This window comes from Pristiophorus japonicus, chromosome 4, assembly GCF_044704955.1.
Source record: "Pristiophorus japonicus isolate sPriJap1 chromosome 4, sPriJap1.hap1, whole genome shotgun sequence".
In the NCBI taxonomy this organism is placed as follows: domain Eukaryota; kingdom Metazoa; phylum Chordata; class Chondrichthyes; family Pristiophoridae; genus Pristiophorus; species Pristiophorus japonicus.
Genome location: NC_091980.1, coordinates 31711611 through 31729416, shown reverse-complemented (window position 1 = coordinate 31729416; position 17806 = coordinate 31711611). Strand labels below are relative to the sequence as shown.

General features: G+C 47.4%; 1 protein-coding gene across 1 annotated transcript in view; it reads left to right on the top strand.

Annotated features, from left to right (window-relative positions):
- glra1 (glycine receptor, alpha 1) overlaps nucleotides 1-17806 on the top strand; it is a 114964-nt gene that overhangs the window by 60010 nt on the left and 37148 nt on the right. Inside the window, exon 4 of the mRNA XM_070877193.1 lies at nucleotides 14232-14455. Coding sequence (XP_070733294.1) covers nucleotides 14232-14455 — 224 coding nt within the window. The remainder of the gene's footprint in view (nucleotides 1-14231; nucleotides 14456-17806) is intronic.

Below are 17806 nucleotides of genomic sequence, written 5' to 3'. Positions count from 1 at the left end.
ATCAATGGACACTGAAGTTTAGCGGGTTCATGTGGCAAACATTCACAGCTCATATACCAAAACGCCACCTATGATGATGAAAGTCCTATTAAACGGCATCCCTGTACACATGGAGCTGGACACGGGGACCAGCCAGTCACTCATGAGCATTCAACAATTCGAAAAGCTGTGGCCACTCAAAGCCAGCAAACCCAAACTAGAACGCATTGAGACGCAATTACGGACGTACACCAAAGAAATCATTCCAGTGCTAGGCAGTGCAATATTGGCAGTCACACACAATGGATCGGTGAACCGGCTGCTGCTCTGGATTGTCCCAGGCAATGGTCCCGCACTGTTGGGGAGGAGCTGGCTAGCTGAGATGAACTGGAAATGGGGGAATGTGCACGCCATGTCATCTGTGGAGCGAAGTTCATGCTCACAGGTCCTACAGTAATTTGAGTCACTATTTCAACCTGGCGTCGGGACGTTCAAAGGTACCAAAGTAGTGATACGCATCACCCCGGACGCCAGACCAGTGCACCACAAAGCCAGAGCTGTGCCGTATGTGATGCGAGAGAAAATTGAGAGCGAGTTGGACCGGTTGCTGAGAGAGGGCATCATCTCGCCCGGGATCCACTGGCCAGGATCTGTGGCGACTACAAGGGCACTATCAACCGGGTGTCCCTACAAGGCCAATACCCGTTCCAGAGAGCGGAGGACCTTTTCGCCACACTGGCAGGCGGCAAGCTGTTCACCAAGTTGGACCTCACTTCAGCCTACATGACCCAAGAACTGGCCGACGAATTTAAACTACTAACCAACATCACCACGGACAAGGGACTGTTTGTTTACAACAGATGTCCATTTGGCATTCGGTCAGCGGCCGCGATTTTTCAAAGAAACATGGAAAGCCTGCTCAAATCCATTCTCTGAACAATCGTATTTCAGGACGATATCCTCCTCACCGGTCATGACACTGAGGAACACCTCCACAACCTGGAGGAGGTGCTACGCCGACTGGACCGGGTAGGCCTGCGACTCAAGAAGTCTAAGTGTGTGTTTTTGGCTCCCTAGGTCGAGTTTCTGGGTAGAAGGGTTGCTGCAGATGGGATTCGGCCTACCGAATCCAAAACAGAGGCGATTCGACGAGCGCCCAGGCCCTGCAACACATTGGAGTTGCGTTCATTTCTGGGACTCTTGAACTATTTCAGGAACTTTCAGCCGAACTTAAGCACATTGTTGGGGCTGCTGCACATGCTCCTGCGTAAGGGTTGATATTGGTTTTGGGGGGACTGTCAGGAACGGACTTTTAATCAGGCACGGAACCTACTTTGTTCAAATAAGTTGTTGACCCTGTATGACCCACGTAAGAAATTGGTTCTGACATGTGATGCATCGTACTATGGGGTTGGGTGCGTGTTGCAGCAGGGTAATGCTGAGGGCCAATTACAACCTGTGGCTTATGCTTCCAGGTTGCTCTCTCAAGCTGAACGGGGATATGGGATGGTTGAGAAGGAAGCACTCGCATGTGTCTATGGGGTGAAAAAGATGCATCAGTACCTATTTGGCAGGAGATTTGAATTAGAAACGGACCACAAGCCATTAACATCCCTGCTGTCAGACAGCAAGGCTGTCAATGCCAATGCGTCAGCTCGCATACAGCGATGGGCTCTCACGCTCGCTGCATATGACTACACCATACGGCACCGGCCAGGCACCGAAAACTGTGCTGACGCGCTCAGCAGGCTTCCACTGGCCACCACTGAGGGGGCAGCGGAGCAAAGTGCTGAGATGGTCATGGCTGTCGATGTCTTTGACAGCGCAGGCTCCCCCATCACAGCCCACCAGATCAAAATCTGGACCAACAGAGATCCCCTCATATCCTTGATTAAAAAATGTGTCCTGACTGGGGATTGGGCGCCCGCACTCGGAGCATGCCCTGAGGAGGTCAGACCGTTTCACAGACGGATGGATGAGCTCTCCATCCAAGCCAACTGCCTACTATGGGGCAGCCAGGTAGTCATGGCCCAGAGGTGCAGGGAAGCATTCATCAGGGAATTCCACAGCGAGCACCCAGGCATCGTGCTGATGAAGGCCATTGCCCGGTCACATGTGTGGTGGCCTGGAATTGATTCAGACCTGGAACACTGTGTTCGCAGGTGCACGACGTGTGCCCAGCTAGGTAATGCCACCAGGGAGGCCCCACTCAGCCCGTGGCCCTGGCCCACCAGGCCATGGTCACATATTCACGAAGACTACGCGGGTCCGTTCATGGGAAAAATGTTTCTCATTGTGGTTGATGCGTACTCGAAATGGATCGAGTGCATCATTTTGAATTCATGCACGACATCCACCACTGTGGAGAGTCTGCGCGCGGTCTTTGCAACCCACGGCTTGCCGGACATCCTTGTTAGAGATAATGGCTCATGTTTCACAAGCTACGAATTCCGGGAGTTTATGTCGGGCAATGGCATTAACCATGTAGGAAGAACCGTTCAAGCCGGCCTCCAATGGCCAGGTGGAACGTGCGGTCCAAATCATAAAACAAGGCATGCTCCGGATTCAAGGACCCTCCCTTCAATGCTGCCTATCATGCCTCCTGCTGACCTATAGGTCCCGCCCGCACTTGCTCACGGGGTCCCGCCCGCGGAGTTACTCATGAAACGAACACTCAAAACTCGGCTGACCCTCATTCATCCAGTCCTGTCAGACATTGTTGAGGGCAAGCGCCAGTCCCAAAACGAGTACCATGACCGAAATTCAAGGGGGAGATGTATAGAAATTGATGAGCCCGTATTTGTTCTCAATCATGCTTTGGGGCCCAAATGGCTTGAGGGTACTGTAATAGACAAAGAAGGGAATAGGATTATCGTAGTTAAACTTAACAATGGGCAGATATGCCGCAGGCATCTGGACCAAGTTTAAAAAAAAGGTTCAGCTTGGACACTGAGGCACCTGAGGAAGATCATGAGATGGTATTCACACCACCACCAGTGAACGAGCAACAAGAACATTCAGCGGCTTGCACAGTCCCTGCGGTCAGCCCGGAATCACCACAGGTGACAGACACGCATACCAAGGCTCAACAACCAGAGCCCCAACTGCGGTGCTCCACGAGAGCGCGCAGACCACCCGAGAGACTTAACCTCTGATCCCAATAAGATGTTGAGGGGGAGATGATGTCATGTATGTAACCTTTATGTAACAACACTGCAATACTGTATATACGTAAGAAATGCACACCTTGACCACAGGGGGTGAACTTGTGGGAGACATTCCTCACCTGGTCATCCAGGTATATAAAAGGAGGTCCCACGCAGGGTCATGACTTCTTGGTCCTGTGAATAAAGGTTCAGGTCATGGAGTGACCTTGTCCATAGAATGTGCCTCGTTTGGTATTGTGGTATTGTGTAAGGACTTTACAGGTACCACACCACAACAGCACCATAAAGCATCCCTGCAATGCCCAAATTATTCATTTTGCACTCATCAGCATTGCAGGGTACCCTTATGTCTCATCATTCACTACAACTCACTAAGCCACTTCCAAAGGTTCACTCAAATCTGTCCAAGAATGAAAAGTGTTCAAAATAAAGATTTCAATGTTTGACAACACATTCGCAGAAACTCTCCATGAACATTGGCTAAAAGACCCAAGTGCCTACGCTTGTGTGTGGTTAGTTGGTATGATTGCACAAGGATGAGGGTGAGTGTGATGGGTAGCTATTGAGATGGGGATATGATAATGTAGATAGCAAGAGAGGGATGGGTGGAGGTGCAAGGTAAGTTGGTGTGAGTAAGGATGTGCATGAGTAGGGTAGGGAAGGCAGAGTGAAGGGATTGTGATGAGTGGCACAGCAGGATGAGGTTGAGTGTGGCTTTGCAGTAACATTTTATGATCTACTGAGATCATTGAAAGGTTTGCGCCACTGCAGCCTGGTCCTCCTGACGACATCCCTGCTTGTGCCCTCCTGTACAATGTGCAACCAGTCTGCATTGGTCTACTGGTGAGGTCTCTTCATGGGAAGGGAAGAGAACCTCCCTGTGCGCAGTGACTCCCTCCATAAGCACCTGGAAGAAGTCATGGGGGAGCCTGGGTGCAGTCGTGCACCGCTGTGTAGTGATTATCAGTGTTTGCAGCACCTCAATGCTGTAGAACACAGAGCACAACTGTCAATTTGCGCATGGTCCCTTTAAGGAAACTAGCCAAATGGTGCTTCCTTCAACTCTCTGGGAACCTCGCACGGTGAGCGTGTTCATACAGATTCTTCAGACAGTGCGGGCTGGAGCCAAGAGTAGGGTCGCAACCACCACCAATCCCGGCCGCACCGATCTCGCTGCGGTTGGTGAGATCGCAACCATTGTGTGCTGTGGAGGTTACAACCCAGTTTATCTTGGGGGTGGGTGTTGGGGTTTCTTTTTTTTAAGAATAAGAGCTTGGAACATTTTGTTGTTTCAATACAGTATAGGACAGAAATTGTGAGGCTTGGAGGAGCTAGACAGGAGTACTCGGAGATAAGGCCGATGCTGACATCTAGCAACAGCCTGACATAGTCATACTCACAGAATCATACCTTTCAGCTAATGTCCCAGACTCCTCCATCACCATCTCTGGTATGTCCTGTCCCACCGGCAGGACAGACCCACCAAGGGTGGAGGCACAGTGGTATACAGTCCGGAGGGAGTGGCCTTGGGAGTCCTCAACATTGACTCCAGCTCATGGCTTCAGGTCAAGCATGGGCAAGGAAACCTCCTGCTGATTACCACCTACCACCCATCCTTAGCTGATAAATCAGTACTCCTCCATGTTGAACACCGCTTGGAAGAAGCACTGAGAGTAGCAAGGTCACATAATGTGCTCTGGATGGGGGATTACAATGTCCATCATCAAGAGTGGCTTGGTAGCACCCCTACTGACCGAGCTGGCCGAGTCCCGAAGGATATAGCTGCCAGACTGGGCCTGTAGCAGGTGGTGAGAGAACCAACACAAGGGCAATACCTACTTGACATCATCCTCACCAATCTTTGTGTCACTGATGCATTTGTCCATGACAGCATTGGTAGCAGTGACCACCACATAGTTGTTGTGGAGACGAAGTCCTGTCTTCACACTGGGGACACCATCCATCGTGTTGTGTGGCACTGCCACCGTGCTAAATGGGCTAGATTCAGAACAGATCAAGCAGCTCTAAACTGGACATCATGAGGCACTGTGGGTCATCAGCAGCAGCAGAATTGTATTCCAGCATAATCTGTAACCTCATGGCCCGGCATATCCCTCACTCAACCATTACCATCAAGCCAGGGGACCAATCCTGGTTCAATGCAGAGTGTAGAAGAACACCAGGTGTACCTGAAAATGAGGTGTCAACCTGGGAAGCTGCAACGCAGGACTACCTGCATGCTAAACAGCAGAAGCAGTATGCTATAGACAAAGCTAGGCAATCCCACCATCAACCGATTAGATTAAAGCTCCGTAGTCCTAGCACATCCAGTCGTGAATGGTGGTCGACCATTAACCAACTAATGTGAGGAGAAGGCCCATGAATATCCCCAGCCTCAATGATGGCTGAGCCCAACACATCAGTGCAAAAGATAAGGCTGAAGCGTTTACAGCCATCTTCAGCCATTAGTGACAAGTGGATGGTATCCAGATCAGCCTCCTCCTGAGGTTCCCACCATCCCATCAGTCTCCTCTCAATCATCAGCAGTGATGGAAAGTGTTGTCAACAGTGCTATCAAGCAGCACTTACTCACCAATAACCTGCTCACTGATGCCCTGTTTGGGTTCCACCAGGACCATTCGGCTCCAGACCTCATTACAGCCTCATGGACAAAAGAGTTGAATTCCAGAGGTGAGGTGAGAATGACTGCCCTTGACATTAAGACAGCATTTGAACAAATGTGGCATCAAGGAACCCTAGTAAAACTGAAGTCAATGGGAACCTGGGGGGAAAACTCTTTACTGGCTGGAGTCATACCAAACACAAAGGAAGATGATTGTGCTGGTTGGAGGCTAATCATCACATCTCCAGGACATCACTGCAGGAGTTCCTCAGGGCAGTGTCCTAGCCTCAACCATCTTCAGCTGCTTCATCAATGACCTTCCCTCCATCATAAGGTCGGAAGTAGGGATGTTCACTGATGACTGCACAGTGTTCAGTGTCATTCGCAACTCCTCAGATAATGGAGCAGTCCATGCCCGCATGCAGCAAGACCTGGATGACATTCAGGCTTGGGCTGATAAGTGGCAAATAACATTCGCGACACACAAGTGCCAGGCAATGGCTATCTCCAACAAGCGAGAGTCTAACCACTGTCCCTTGACATTCAACGGCATTACCATCACCAAATTCCCCACCATCAACATCCTGGGGGTCACTATTGACCAGAAACTTAACTGGACCAGCCTCATAAATACTGTGGCAACAAGAACAACTCAGAGGCTGGGGATTCTGTGGCGAGTGTCTCACCTTCTGAGACTCCAAAGCCTTTCCACCATCTACAAGGCACAAATCAGGAGTGTGATGGAATACTCTCAACTTGCCTGGATGAGTGCAGCTCCAACAATACTCAAGAAACTCAAAACCATCCAGGACAAAGCAGCCCATCTGCCACCTTAAACATTCACTCCCCCCATCACTGACGTACCATGGCTGCAGTGTGTACCATCTACAAGATGCACTGCAGCAACTCGCCAAGACTTCTTCAGCAGCACCTCCCTAACCCGCGACCTCTACCAAGAAGGACAAGAGCAGCAGGTGCATGGGAACACCACCACCTCCACATTCCCCTCCTGACTTGGAAGTATATCGCTATTCCTTTATTGTCACTGGGTCAAAATCCTGGAACTCACTCCCTCACAGCAGTGTGGGAGAACCTTCACCACACGGACTGCAACGATTCAAGAAGGTGGCTCATCACCATCTTCTCGAGGGCAATTAGGGATGGGCAATACATGCTGGCTTTGCCAGCGATGCCCATATCTCATGAATGAATAAAAAGAAAAAGAAATAAATAAATCTAGTAAGGCTCCACACCAGCAGCAGACCTCGCAGTTTCTGGCCTTATATGTAATGTTTTCATGGGTGTAGAATCATTTTTAGCATAGTCCAAGAGACAGATTGACACAATAAAGTAACATAGGCCTTGAATATTACAGGACACATGAATTTCTGAATCACCCTGGCCACATACCTCCAAACAATGACCACCATTGTGCTGCTGGTTTGATGTTTCACAACCACCCCTCCACTAGTTGAAGCATACCATCGCCTTTTGAATGCTGCCTTGGCTGGAAAGAATACAAGTACGCATTCCAGGAGATGAATATTAAAGAGGTGAAGCTTGCGCCACAGTATATATGGGTTGTTGGGCACAGTGAATTATAAAATGAAATATCTTGCGGGCTGCAGACAGTGAATCAATGAGATTCCTTTGAGATAGCTAGCAAACGAGCTGTCTCAGCTGCAACTCAGCATGCATGTTTTATAGCCTGTACTTCTCCTTATGCAAATTTTTCATTGTTTGTCCTTTGTACACTTGTATCATGTTAGTGAGTAAAGTTGGATAAAGATTAGAGTTTCCAGAAATTAGTCATCAGCTTATGTCTGATAGTAACTATCTCCTTGGATTGACACTGACGTCACTGTATGATAAATATGTTTCATTCCCATATATAGTTAGGCTTAGTAATTGTAAACCAGACCGATATATTGCAAAATAAATCAACTATCCGTCAAACCTATATAATCACTGAGTAAGAAAATTGTGACTCGAATTAATAAAGCTGACAGTCACCCTTCCTACTTTCGGACTTTTCTGTAAGTTGGACACCTTCTCCCTTATATCTACCCATGCACCAATCCTGGTACATAAGCTACTTGATGGATGTCCTTTATACCAGTAAATGAACCTCCTGTGTTTCCTCCTGCAGTTAATTATCATCTGCAGGGCATTATTGCTAAACCTGACCCACCTGTGTCTTGCTGCCTTCATTGCGCTTCAAACCTGCTCATTTCACAACTTTATTTATTCATTGTTAGCTATTTCTAACCCTTATGGCTAAAAAATGATTAAACACTCTAGCAGCAGGCTGCTCAGTTCTACATTAATATTAACGCATCAGACTTCAAAGATGGCTCATCAATTAAAGTTGCACAGAATTGACAGTTCAGTAAAAAGCTGGAGTTACAATTAATTCTCATTTAACACATTCTGTACTAAGAATAAATGAGACCTCAAAGTTGTTACACTTCTGGTTTAAATGATGAATCTATGCCTGAATTTGTATCTAGCTGAAACAATGAGTAGAGACAGACATTGGAAACTAGCAGATGTATTATCCAAAGTTTAAAGTTAGTCATTATATTGGTTTCTTCTGGTTTGTTTTTCACAGCCAAGTCACAGTGATGGACTCCAAGATTTTGCAGGCCATGTTCAGGATAAAGATAGGATTTGACCATGACTATGTTGCAACCCCATGGCAGAGAAATGGCCACTGGTTTGGGGTTTTCAAGCCTCAAACTAATTGGCCTCTAATATTTCCCATTCTCCCAAATGTCTAAGATTCCCCTCCCTCATTGAATCATCCAGAGATCTCCCTGTATAGCTGTTACCTTACTCTGTCTGTTTCCAGCCACCTATTGTCTTATAAAAATAACTTTCCTCCTGATATCTTCTTTAAAGCTTTCCTCCTGTTCACTTCAAGCCATTCCTCCATTTTCTCTAAGTCCTTCAATATCTTTTACTGTATGTCAGCTTCATAATCCCCTCCCACTATATCATTTTCAAACCATTTTTCTATCTGTTCCATACATGCACTCTATGTCAGCTTCAAAACCTCCTCCTACCCAGTCCATGTGTATTTCAACCCCCTTCTTCATGTCTTCTTCAAAATGTATCCATCTTTTCTGTATCTCCTTCAAACTCTTTCATACAGACATCCTCTTTATCAACTTCCATCCCCTTGATGCCTTCTTCAAACTAGTCCTGTATTCCCCTGGCTCCCACAAATGCTCCCTACCGGCTCCCACAAAATTGCGCGGGAGTTAGCAGAGGCACTGACACAGTAGCGCCGTGCCCCGCCAGTAGCACCACGGAGCACCGCGCAACTGCCGATGATGTCATCAGCTTGCGCGGTGACCACTTTCTACCCCGCGGATTGCGAATTGGGCCGACATCCGCTCACGGGGTGGAAGTTAAAGGGGGGGGGGGGGCACCACGCACCGCCACCATGAACATTTGGCTGACTCACCTGTCGGCCCGTATTGCTGCTCCGTTGTGTGGTTCAGGCCGACTTCGCACAGCCGGCACTCCTTTTGGGTTCCGGGCTGCGACCTCGGTATCACGCCATCCTGGTGGCCCAGTGGATGCCATCAGAGGCCGTGCAGAGTGCTCAGCGGCCCTCCCCTTTAACGGAAGTAGAGGGTCGTTGAACCGCATCAGCACGATGTGGAGCAGCCGCGTAGTGCTGGCAAACGTGCCCAAGTAGTGCCCCTGAACCCGCCCCTAACAGAGAGTGCAGCATGCGACATTGTGCTCCACTTCCCTTGAGGGGCAGTAACCAGAATTTTGCGGCTGGGGCGGGACTTCCGTGCCAAACGCAGGAGATCCTGCCCCGACTTGGTTACCACCCCCAAACGGGGCACTGGGGAATTTTGCTCCTATATTCCCTTTGCACTAAGAATGATAATTTACTCCTGGTTTTGCAGGGAGCGCAAGCTGAGGAGAAACTAACGTGTGATGAAAGAACAGATAGGGATTTGGAAAATGGTTGATTCCTTTAATCAGGCTTTTACTCTCATTAATGGTGAACTGTTACTCTTCTATTACAGTGGTTCTCAAACTTTTTTGGTTGAAGGAGCCCTTTTCAAATGGGTTAGTAATCACAGACCCCCCCCCCCCCTTCCGACTAAATTATAATACATGGGGTATGGTAGCATAGTGGTTATGTTACTGGACTAGTAATCCGTAAGCCTGGACTAATGATCCAGAAACGTGTACAAATTCCAGCACAGCAGCTGTGGAATTTAAATTCAATTAATTAAATAAATCTGGAATAAAATGCTGGGATCAGTAATGGTCATCATAAAACTGTGGTAAAAACCCACCTGGTTCACTAATGTCCTTTTAGGGAAGGAAACCTGCCATCCTTACAAATATTGAACAAATATTTTGTATCAGTCTTCATGGTAGAAGACACTAAAAACTTGCCAATAGTGGATAATCAAGGGGCTATAGGGAGGGAGGAACTTAATACAATCACTATCACTAATGAAGTAATACTCGGTAAAATAATGGGACTAAAGGCGGACATGTCCCCTGGACCCGATGGCTTACATGCTAGGGTCTTAAAAGAGTTGGCTACAGAAATAGTTGATGCTTTGGTTGTAATCTACCAAAATTCCCTGGCTTCTGGGGAGGTCCCAGCGGATTGGAAAACCGTAAATGTAACGCCCCTGTTTAAAAAAAAAGGAGGCAGACAAAAAGCAGGAACCTGTAGATCAGTTAGCCTAACATCTGTCATTGGGAAAATGCTAGAGTCCATTATGAAGGAAGCAGTAGCGGGACATTTGGAAAAGCATAATTCAATCAAGCAGAGCCAGCATGATTTTATGAAAGGGAAATCACGCTTGAAAAATTTGCTGGAGTTCTTTGAGGATGTAACAAGCAGCGTGGATAAGGGGGAACCAGTGAATGTGGTGTATTTGAATTTCCAGAAGGCATTTGATAAGGTGCCACATAAAAGGTTGATGACATAAAAGGTTACTGCAGAAGATAAAAGTTCACGGGGTTGGGGGTAATATATTAGCATGGATAGAGGATTGGCTAACTAACAGAAAACAGAGAGTTGGCAAACAGTGACTAGTGGGGTGCCGCAGGGATTGGTGCTGAGTCCTCAACTATTTACAAACTATATTAATGACTTCGATAAAGGGACCGAGTGTAGTGTAGCCAAGTTTGCTGATGATACAAAGATGGGTGGGAAAGAAAATTCTGAGGAGGACACAAACAATCTGCAAAGGGATATAGACAGGCTAAGTGAGTGAACAAAAATCTGGTAGATGGGCATAATGTGGGAAAATGTGAGATTATCCACTTTGGCAGAAAAAATAGAAAAGCAAATTACAAATTTAAATGGAGAATAATTGCAAAGTGCTGCAGTACAGAGGGACCTGGGGGTCCTTGTGCATGAAACACAAAAATGTAGTATGCAGCTACAGCAAGTAATCAGGAAGGCAAATGGAATGTTGATCTTTATTGCAAGGGGCATAGAGTATAAAAGCAGAGAAGTCCTGCTACAACTGTATAGGGTATTGTTAAGGCCACACCTAGAGTACTGCGTACAGTTTTGGTCTCCTTATTTAAGGAAGGATATACTTGCATTGGAGGCTGTTCAGAGAAGGTACATTAGGTTGATTCCGGAGATGAGGGGGTTGACTTAGGAAGATAGATTGAGTAGGTTGGGCCTATCCACATTAGAGTTCAGAAGAATGAGGTGTGATTTTATCAAAACATATAAGATAATGGGCACAAGTTTCCACATGATTCGCGCCTGATTTTTAGGAGCAACTGGTGGAGAACGGACTATTTTAGAAATCGCAATTCTCCACATTTTCTTTTCTGCAGGTAGAACAGTTCTAGTTTAGAACAGAATTTTTTCTTCAAAAGGGGGCGTGTCCGGCCACTGACGCCTGATTTGAAAGTTTCCACAGTGAAAATGTACTCCAAACTAAAGTAGAATGGAGCCAGTGAAGATTTTTGTAGAACTGAAAAAACCTGTTCTACACATTAAAAAATCAGGCGCAGGTTACAAATTAGGCGTCCAGAACGAGGTGGGGGGGAGGGGGGGGGAAGGGAACTCATTAAATTCGACAATAAATCCTTATTTATACTTCTACAAATATTATACAAATAAATCCAACCTGAATAAACATTTATAAGCCAAGAAAAGATGAAATAAACCATCTTCCTATCTGTGTGAAAGTGCTTCAGGCAGGGAGAATTCTGCAGCCGTTCGTGCCGCTGAGCGGGAGGGGGGGGTGGAGAGAGAGAGGGGGGGAGGGAGGGAAGGGGGGGGAGGGAGGGAAAGAGGGGGAGAGGAGGGGGGGAGGGAGGTAGAGAGAGGGGGGGAGGGAGGTAGAGAGAGGGGGGGAGGGAGGTAGAGAGAGGGGGGAAGGGAGGTAGAGAGAGGGGGGGAGGGAGGTAGAGAGAGGGGGGGAGGGGAGGGAGAGGGGGAGTGGAGTGGAGTGGGAGAGAGAGAGAGAGAGAGGGGGAGGGAGAGGGAGAGAGAGAGAGAGGGGGGGAGGGAGAGAGAGAGAGAGAGAGAGGGGGGGGAGGGAGAGGGAGGGAGAGAGAGAGGGGGAGGGGGAGGGAGAGAGGGGGGAGGCGTCGGGTCGGGGAACAGGAGCGCGGGTCAGGTCAGTCGGGGGGGGGAGCGGGTCTCGGGTCGGGGCAGGGGGGGGCAGCGGGGGTCGGGTCTCGGGTCGGGGCAGGGGGGGGAGCGGGTGTCGGGTCGGGGCGGGGGGGGAGCGGGTGTCGGGTCTCGGGTCGGCGCGGGGGGGGGGGAGCGGGTGTCGGGTGTCGGGTCCGGGGGGGGGAGCGCGTGCCGGGGCGGGGGGAGCGGGTGTCTGGTCGGGGGGCGGGGGGAGCGGGTGTCGGGTCTCGGGTCGGGGGGGGAGGGGGGAGCGGGTGTCGGGTCGGAGCGGGTGTCGGGTCGGGTCGGCGGGGGGGGGGGGGGAAGCGAGTGTCGGGTCTGGTCGGGCGGGGAGCAGGAGCTGGCCGTGGGGGGGAGCCTCATTCACGCAGCCCCAGTGAGGCCATTCAGCCAGGGCTAGGGGCTGCGTGCTTCGGGCCCCTCCCACACAGTTCGGCGCCTGGAGCTACTGCACTTGCGTGCCGACTGTAGTGCGCATGTGCAGAGGTCCCGGCACTGTTTTCAGCGCCGGGACCTGGCTCCGCCCCCCCACAGCTCGTGCTGACTGCGCCGAGGGCCAGAGGACCTATAAGTAGGTGGAGAATACCGAGGATTTTTTTAGGCACCGTTTTAGGCGCGGAAAACGGGCGCCCAGCTCGGAGGGGCGCCCATTTTTTTTCTTGTGGAAACTTGGGCCCCATGAGGGGGCTCGACAAGGTGGATGCAGAAAGGATATTTCCACTCATAGGGGAAACTAAAACTAGGGAACATAGTCTCAGAATAAGGGGCCGCCCATTTAAAACTGAGATGAGGAGGAATTTCTTCTCTGAGGGTTGTAAATCTGTGGAATTCTCTGCCCCAGAGAGCTCTGGAGGCTGGGTCTTTGAAAATATTTAAGGCGCAATTGGATAGATTTTTGAGCGTTAAGGGAGTAAAGGGTTATGGGGAGCGGGTAGGGAAGTGAAACTGAGTCCATGATCAGATCAGCCATGATCTTATTGAATGGTGGAGCAGGCTCGAGGGGCCAAATGGCCTCATCCTGTTCCTATTCCTAATGTTATGTTCTTACCTGGTCTGGCCTCTATGTGACTTCAGAAGCGCAGCAATGTGGTTGACTCTTAACTGCCCTCTGAAATGGCAGCTCACCATTACCTTCTGAAGGGCAATTAGGTTTGGGCAATAAATGCTGGCTTTGCCATGAATCCTGTGAATGAATAACAAATATATAATACTCATAATATGAAAGTGCTGGAGGTAAGGAGTGTTTTAACAATGCTTTTAAGAAAACCGATATTAACTTACAGATACCAGTGAGATGGGTGTGTGACAGCTTCTTACACCAATTCTTGACATTCTGCAACAACAGGTGGCCACTATTAACCATTATTAGTGATTCAGGGCACGAGCACACCAAGCACATGCTGGGATTCTGGTGGAAGCATGATTCCCTGCCGCACCGTCCCACTGGCATGTACTGCAACAGTATCAGTGTGGGATTGTACGTGTTTACTTAAACACATTCAGACACATGCTTGAAGGGCCCGCAGGTGCTCTGATCATGAGTCTAAGCACAGAATTGGCTCGAGCGGTAGCTCGTTGCTAAGTGAGCGAGAACTGTGGGCCTCTGAGAGGAGGCTGGCCCAGCCACTGAGAATAATTAGCAAGAACTGAATCATTGTCGGTTTTATAAAGACAAGCAGGCTTGAAATTACCACCGGCCGCGGACCCCCTGGAAATTCTTTGCGGGTCCCCAATGGGTCCATGGACCCCATTTTGAGAAACACTGTTGTATTACTCTGAGCCCACTCCATTTTTCTCTCACTTCCTGCAGGATTACCGGCTAAATATTTTCCTGCGGCAGCAATGGAACGATCCGCGACTGGCTTACAGCGAATTTCCTGATGACTCGCTGGATTTGGATCCATCTATGTTGGATTCTATTTGGAAACCAGATTTGTTCTTTGCTAATGAGAAAGGTGCTCATTTTCACGAAGTTACAACAGACAACAAATTACTGCGAATTTTTAAAAATGGTAACGTCCTCTACAGTATCAGGTAAGCGGCAGTCATATGGAACTGGATGAGGAGAGTGCGCAGGCTATTAAGTGAGGGTTAATCATGGAGTATCCATCGTAGAGCCCAAACACAACACTGAGCAGATCACATTGATGCTGGGTAAGGGCTGTTTATATGAATCAGAAAAGGGACATGTAGGCAGGATATGTGACTCCTATATGGTATTGAATAATATATACATCAATATATGTATTTAGTAAGGAGTACCAATATCACATCAGGCAAGAAGCAGATATACAACATTGACACTCCAGGGACTTGAGCACATAAATCTAGGCTGACACTCCAATGCAGTGCTGAGGGAGTGCTGCACTGTTGGAGCTGCCGTCTTTCGGATGAGGCGTTAAATCAAGGCCCGTGTTTAACCAAATTGGCTGCCGTGTTTCCCACATTATAAAAGTGACTACACTCCAAAAGTACTACTTTGGTTGTAAAAGTGCTTTCAGACATCCGGTGGTCATGAAATGCGCTATATAAATGTAAGTCTTTCTTTCTTTTACCAATATCACATCAGGCAAGAAGCAGATGTACAACACTGATTAAGAAGCAGGTATGCAGGACATAAGTGGCAGAATACAATATTGAATAAAAATCCCTACATGTTATTGGTAAGTGTCTGGAAGCATATCTTTTAAGCCAAAGAAAATTGGAGGCATTTTTATTTGTCATAACATCAATCTCCACCGACATAAATCTGGTTCATGTTTGAATCAAACCCATGGATTACCAGTAACCACCCTGGAAATTGGCATTATTATCTGGCTTTAAGGGTGTTGCATCATGGGCACTGGTCTCAGACCATAAGCAATGGTCAATGTACAAATCCGAGTTGCATTGCAAGCTGCCCTTGCCCCAGAGACACAGGTTTTTTTTTTTAATTCAGTAGTTGTTATCCTCTTTTGCTATTGTCTTAAGTAGATAGTCCCTTCTGTCTTTTAAATTTTTAAAAAAAGGAGGGAGACAGAAAACACGGAATTATAGACCAGTTAGCCTGACATCAGAGTGGGGAAAATGTTGGAATCAATTATTAAAGATGAAATAGCAGTGCATTTGGAAAGCAGTGACAGGATCGGTCCAAGTCAGCATGGATTTGTAAAAGGGAAATCATGCTTGACAAATCTTCGAGAATTTTTTGAGGATGTAACTAGTAGAGTGGACAAGGGAGAACCAGTGGATGTGGTGTATTTGGACTTTCAAAAGGCTTTTGACAAGGTCCCACACCAAGTGATTAGTGTGCAAAATTAAAGCACGTGGCATTGGGGGAAATGTATTGACGTGGATAGAGAAATGGATGGCAGACAGGAAGTAAAGAGTAGGAATAAACGGGTCCTTTTCAGAATGGCAGGCAGTGACTAGTGGGGTACCGCAAGGTTTAGTGCTGGGATCCCAGCCATTTACAATATATATTAATGATTTAGACGAAGGAATTGAATGTAATATCTCCAAGTTTGCAGATGACACTGAGCTGGGTGGCAGTGTGAGCTGTGAGGAGGATGCTAAGAGGCTGCAGGGTGACTTGGACAGGTTAGGTGATTGGGCAAATGCATGGCAGATGCCGTATAATGTAGATAAATGTGAGGTTATCCACTTGGGTGGCAAAAACTGGAAGGCAGAATATTATCTGTATGGTGACAGATTAGTAAAAGGGGCGGTGCAACGAGACCTGGGTGTCATGGTACATCAGTCATTGAAAGTTGGCATGCAGGTACAGCAGGCGGTGAAGAAGGCAAATGGCATTTTGACCTTCATAGCGAGAGGAATTGAGTATAGGAGCAGGGAGGTTTTACTGCAGTTGTACAATGCCTTGGTGAGGCCAAACCTTGAATATTGTGTACAGTTTTGGTCTCCTAATCTGTGGAAGGACATTCTTGCTATTGAGGGAGTGCAGCGAAGGTTCACCAGACTGATTCCCGGGATGGCAGGACTAACACATGAAGAAAGATTGGATTGACTAGGCTTATATTCACTGGAATTTAGAAGAATGAGAGGGAATCTCATAGAAACATATACAATTCTGATGGGATTGGACAAGTTAGATGCAGGAAGAATGTTCCCGATGTTGGGGAAGTCCAGAACCAGGGGTCACGGTCTAAGGATAATGGGTAAGCCATTTAGGACCGAAATGAGAAGAAACTTCTTCACTCATAGAATTGTGAATCTGTGGAATTCTCTACCACAGAAAGTTGTTGAGGCCAGTTCGTTAGATATATTCAAAAGGGAGTTAGATGTGACCCTTACGGCTAAAGGGATCAAGGGGTATAGAGAGAAAGCAGGAATGGGGTACTGAAGTTGCATGATCAGCCATGATCATATTGAATGGTGGTGCAGGCTCGAAGGGCCAACTGCCCTACTCCTGCACCTATTTTCTATGTGTCTATGTTTCTATGTCTGTTGTTACATGTACATAGCTCTGCTTATAAGCCAGTTAAATTCTAATATTGCTCGAGTGCAGGCAATTGTGCAGGCCGTTTCCTCACATTAAAAACATTCATACTTCAGTTTCAAAATTCTGCACGCACTCCAAATGTCTAGGAGCTCATTAAAACAAACTGGGGTTGTACTGCATCCCATGCGAAGTATCGTGTGTCTATTTCATATATGTAGTCTCACACAGCACAACTCGAGAATCAGATTGATGATCTGATTCCCAAGTTACGTTACCTCTGTTGCATTAATGTACACCTGAAATCACTTCATGTCCATGCAGAAGTGATAGTAGAACAACATGGTAAATTTCAAATAATGTAGCACTTACTTATATAATCAAGTCAATATAGATTTTTTAGACTAAGGTAGAAATTAAATTTTATGTTTTTAATTAAGAAAATTTTGATCCCTAACAAAAAAAGGAAGAAGTTACACTATGTAAGAGACTCAAAAGGGATGCTGAGCCCAAGCTGAGTGACAATCATGTCTCTTATTAGGAATGATTAAAAAAAAAAAAATTCCTTCCAATCTCGAGACTTAGAGATTTATTAATTTCTTAACCGGTGTCCTCCAGTTGTATGTTCATAGTCCAAGTTAAATAATCTGCTTTCACCTACAGCTGCAGGAATACTACCAGTAGAACTCAGCTCTCAATCTGACTGCCAAGCATATGAAGCCAAGAAGTATCAGACCCCCCGCCCCCCCCCCACCCCCCTCCCCGTGCAGGAGGACAGCTCACACCACTTGAGCTTTATATCAGCTGAAGTCTAAGTTCAGTACAGCATGAAGCCAGGCTTGAAAAATGCAGCTGCTGCCCAATCCCTCCTAACATTAAAAAATAGCAAATGGGAGAATAGATATAAAGCATGTCTTTTGCTTTGCATTCTATATCTAACTGGGACT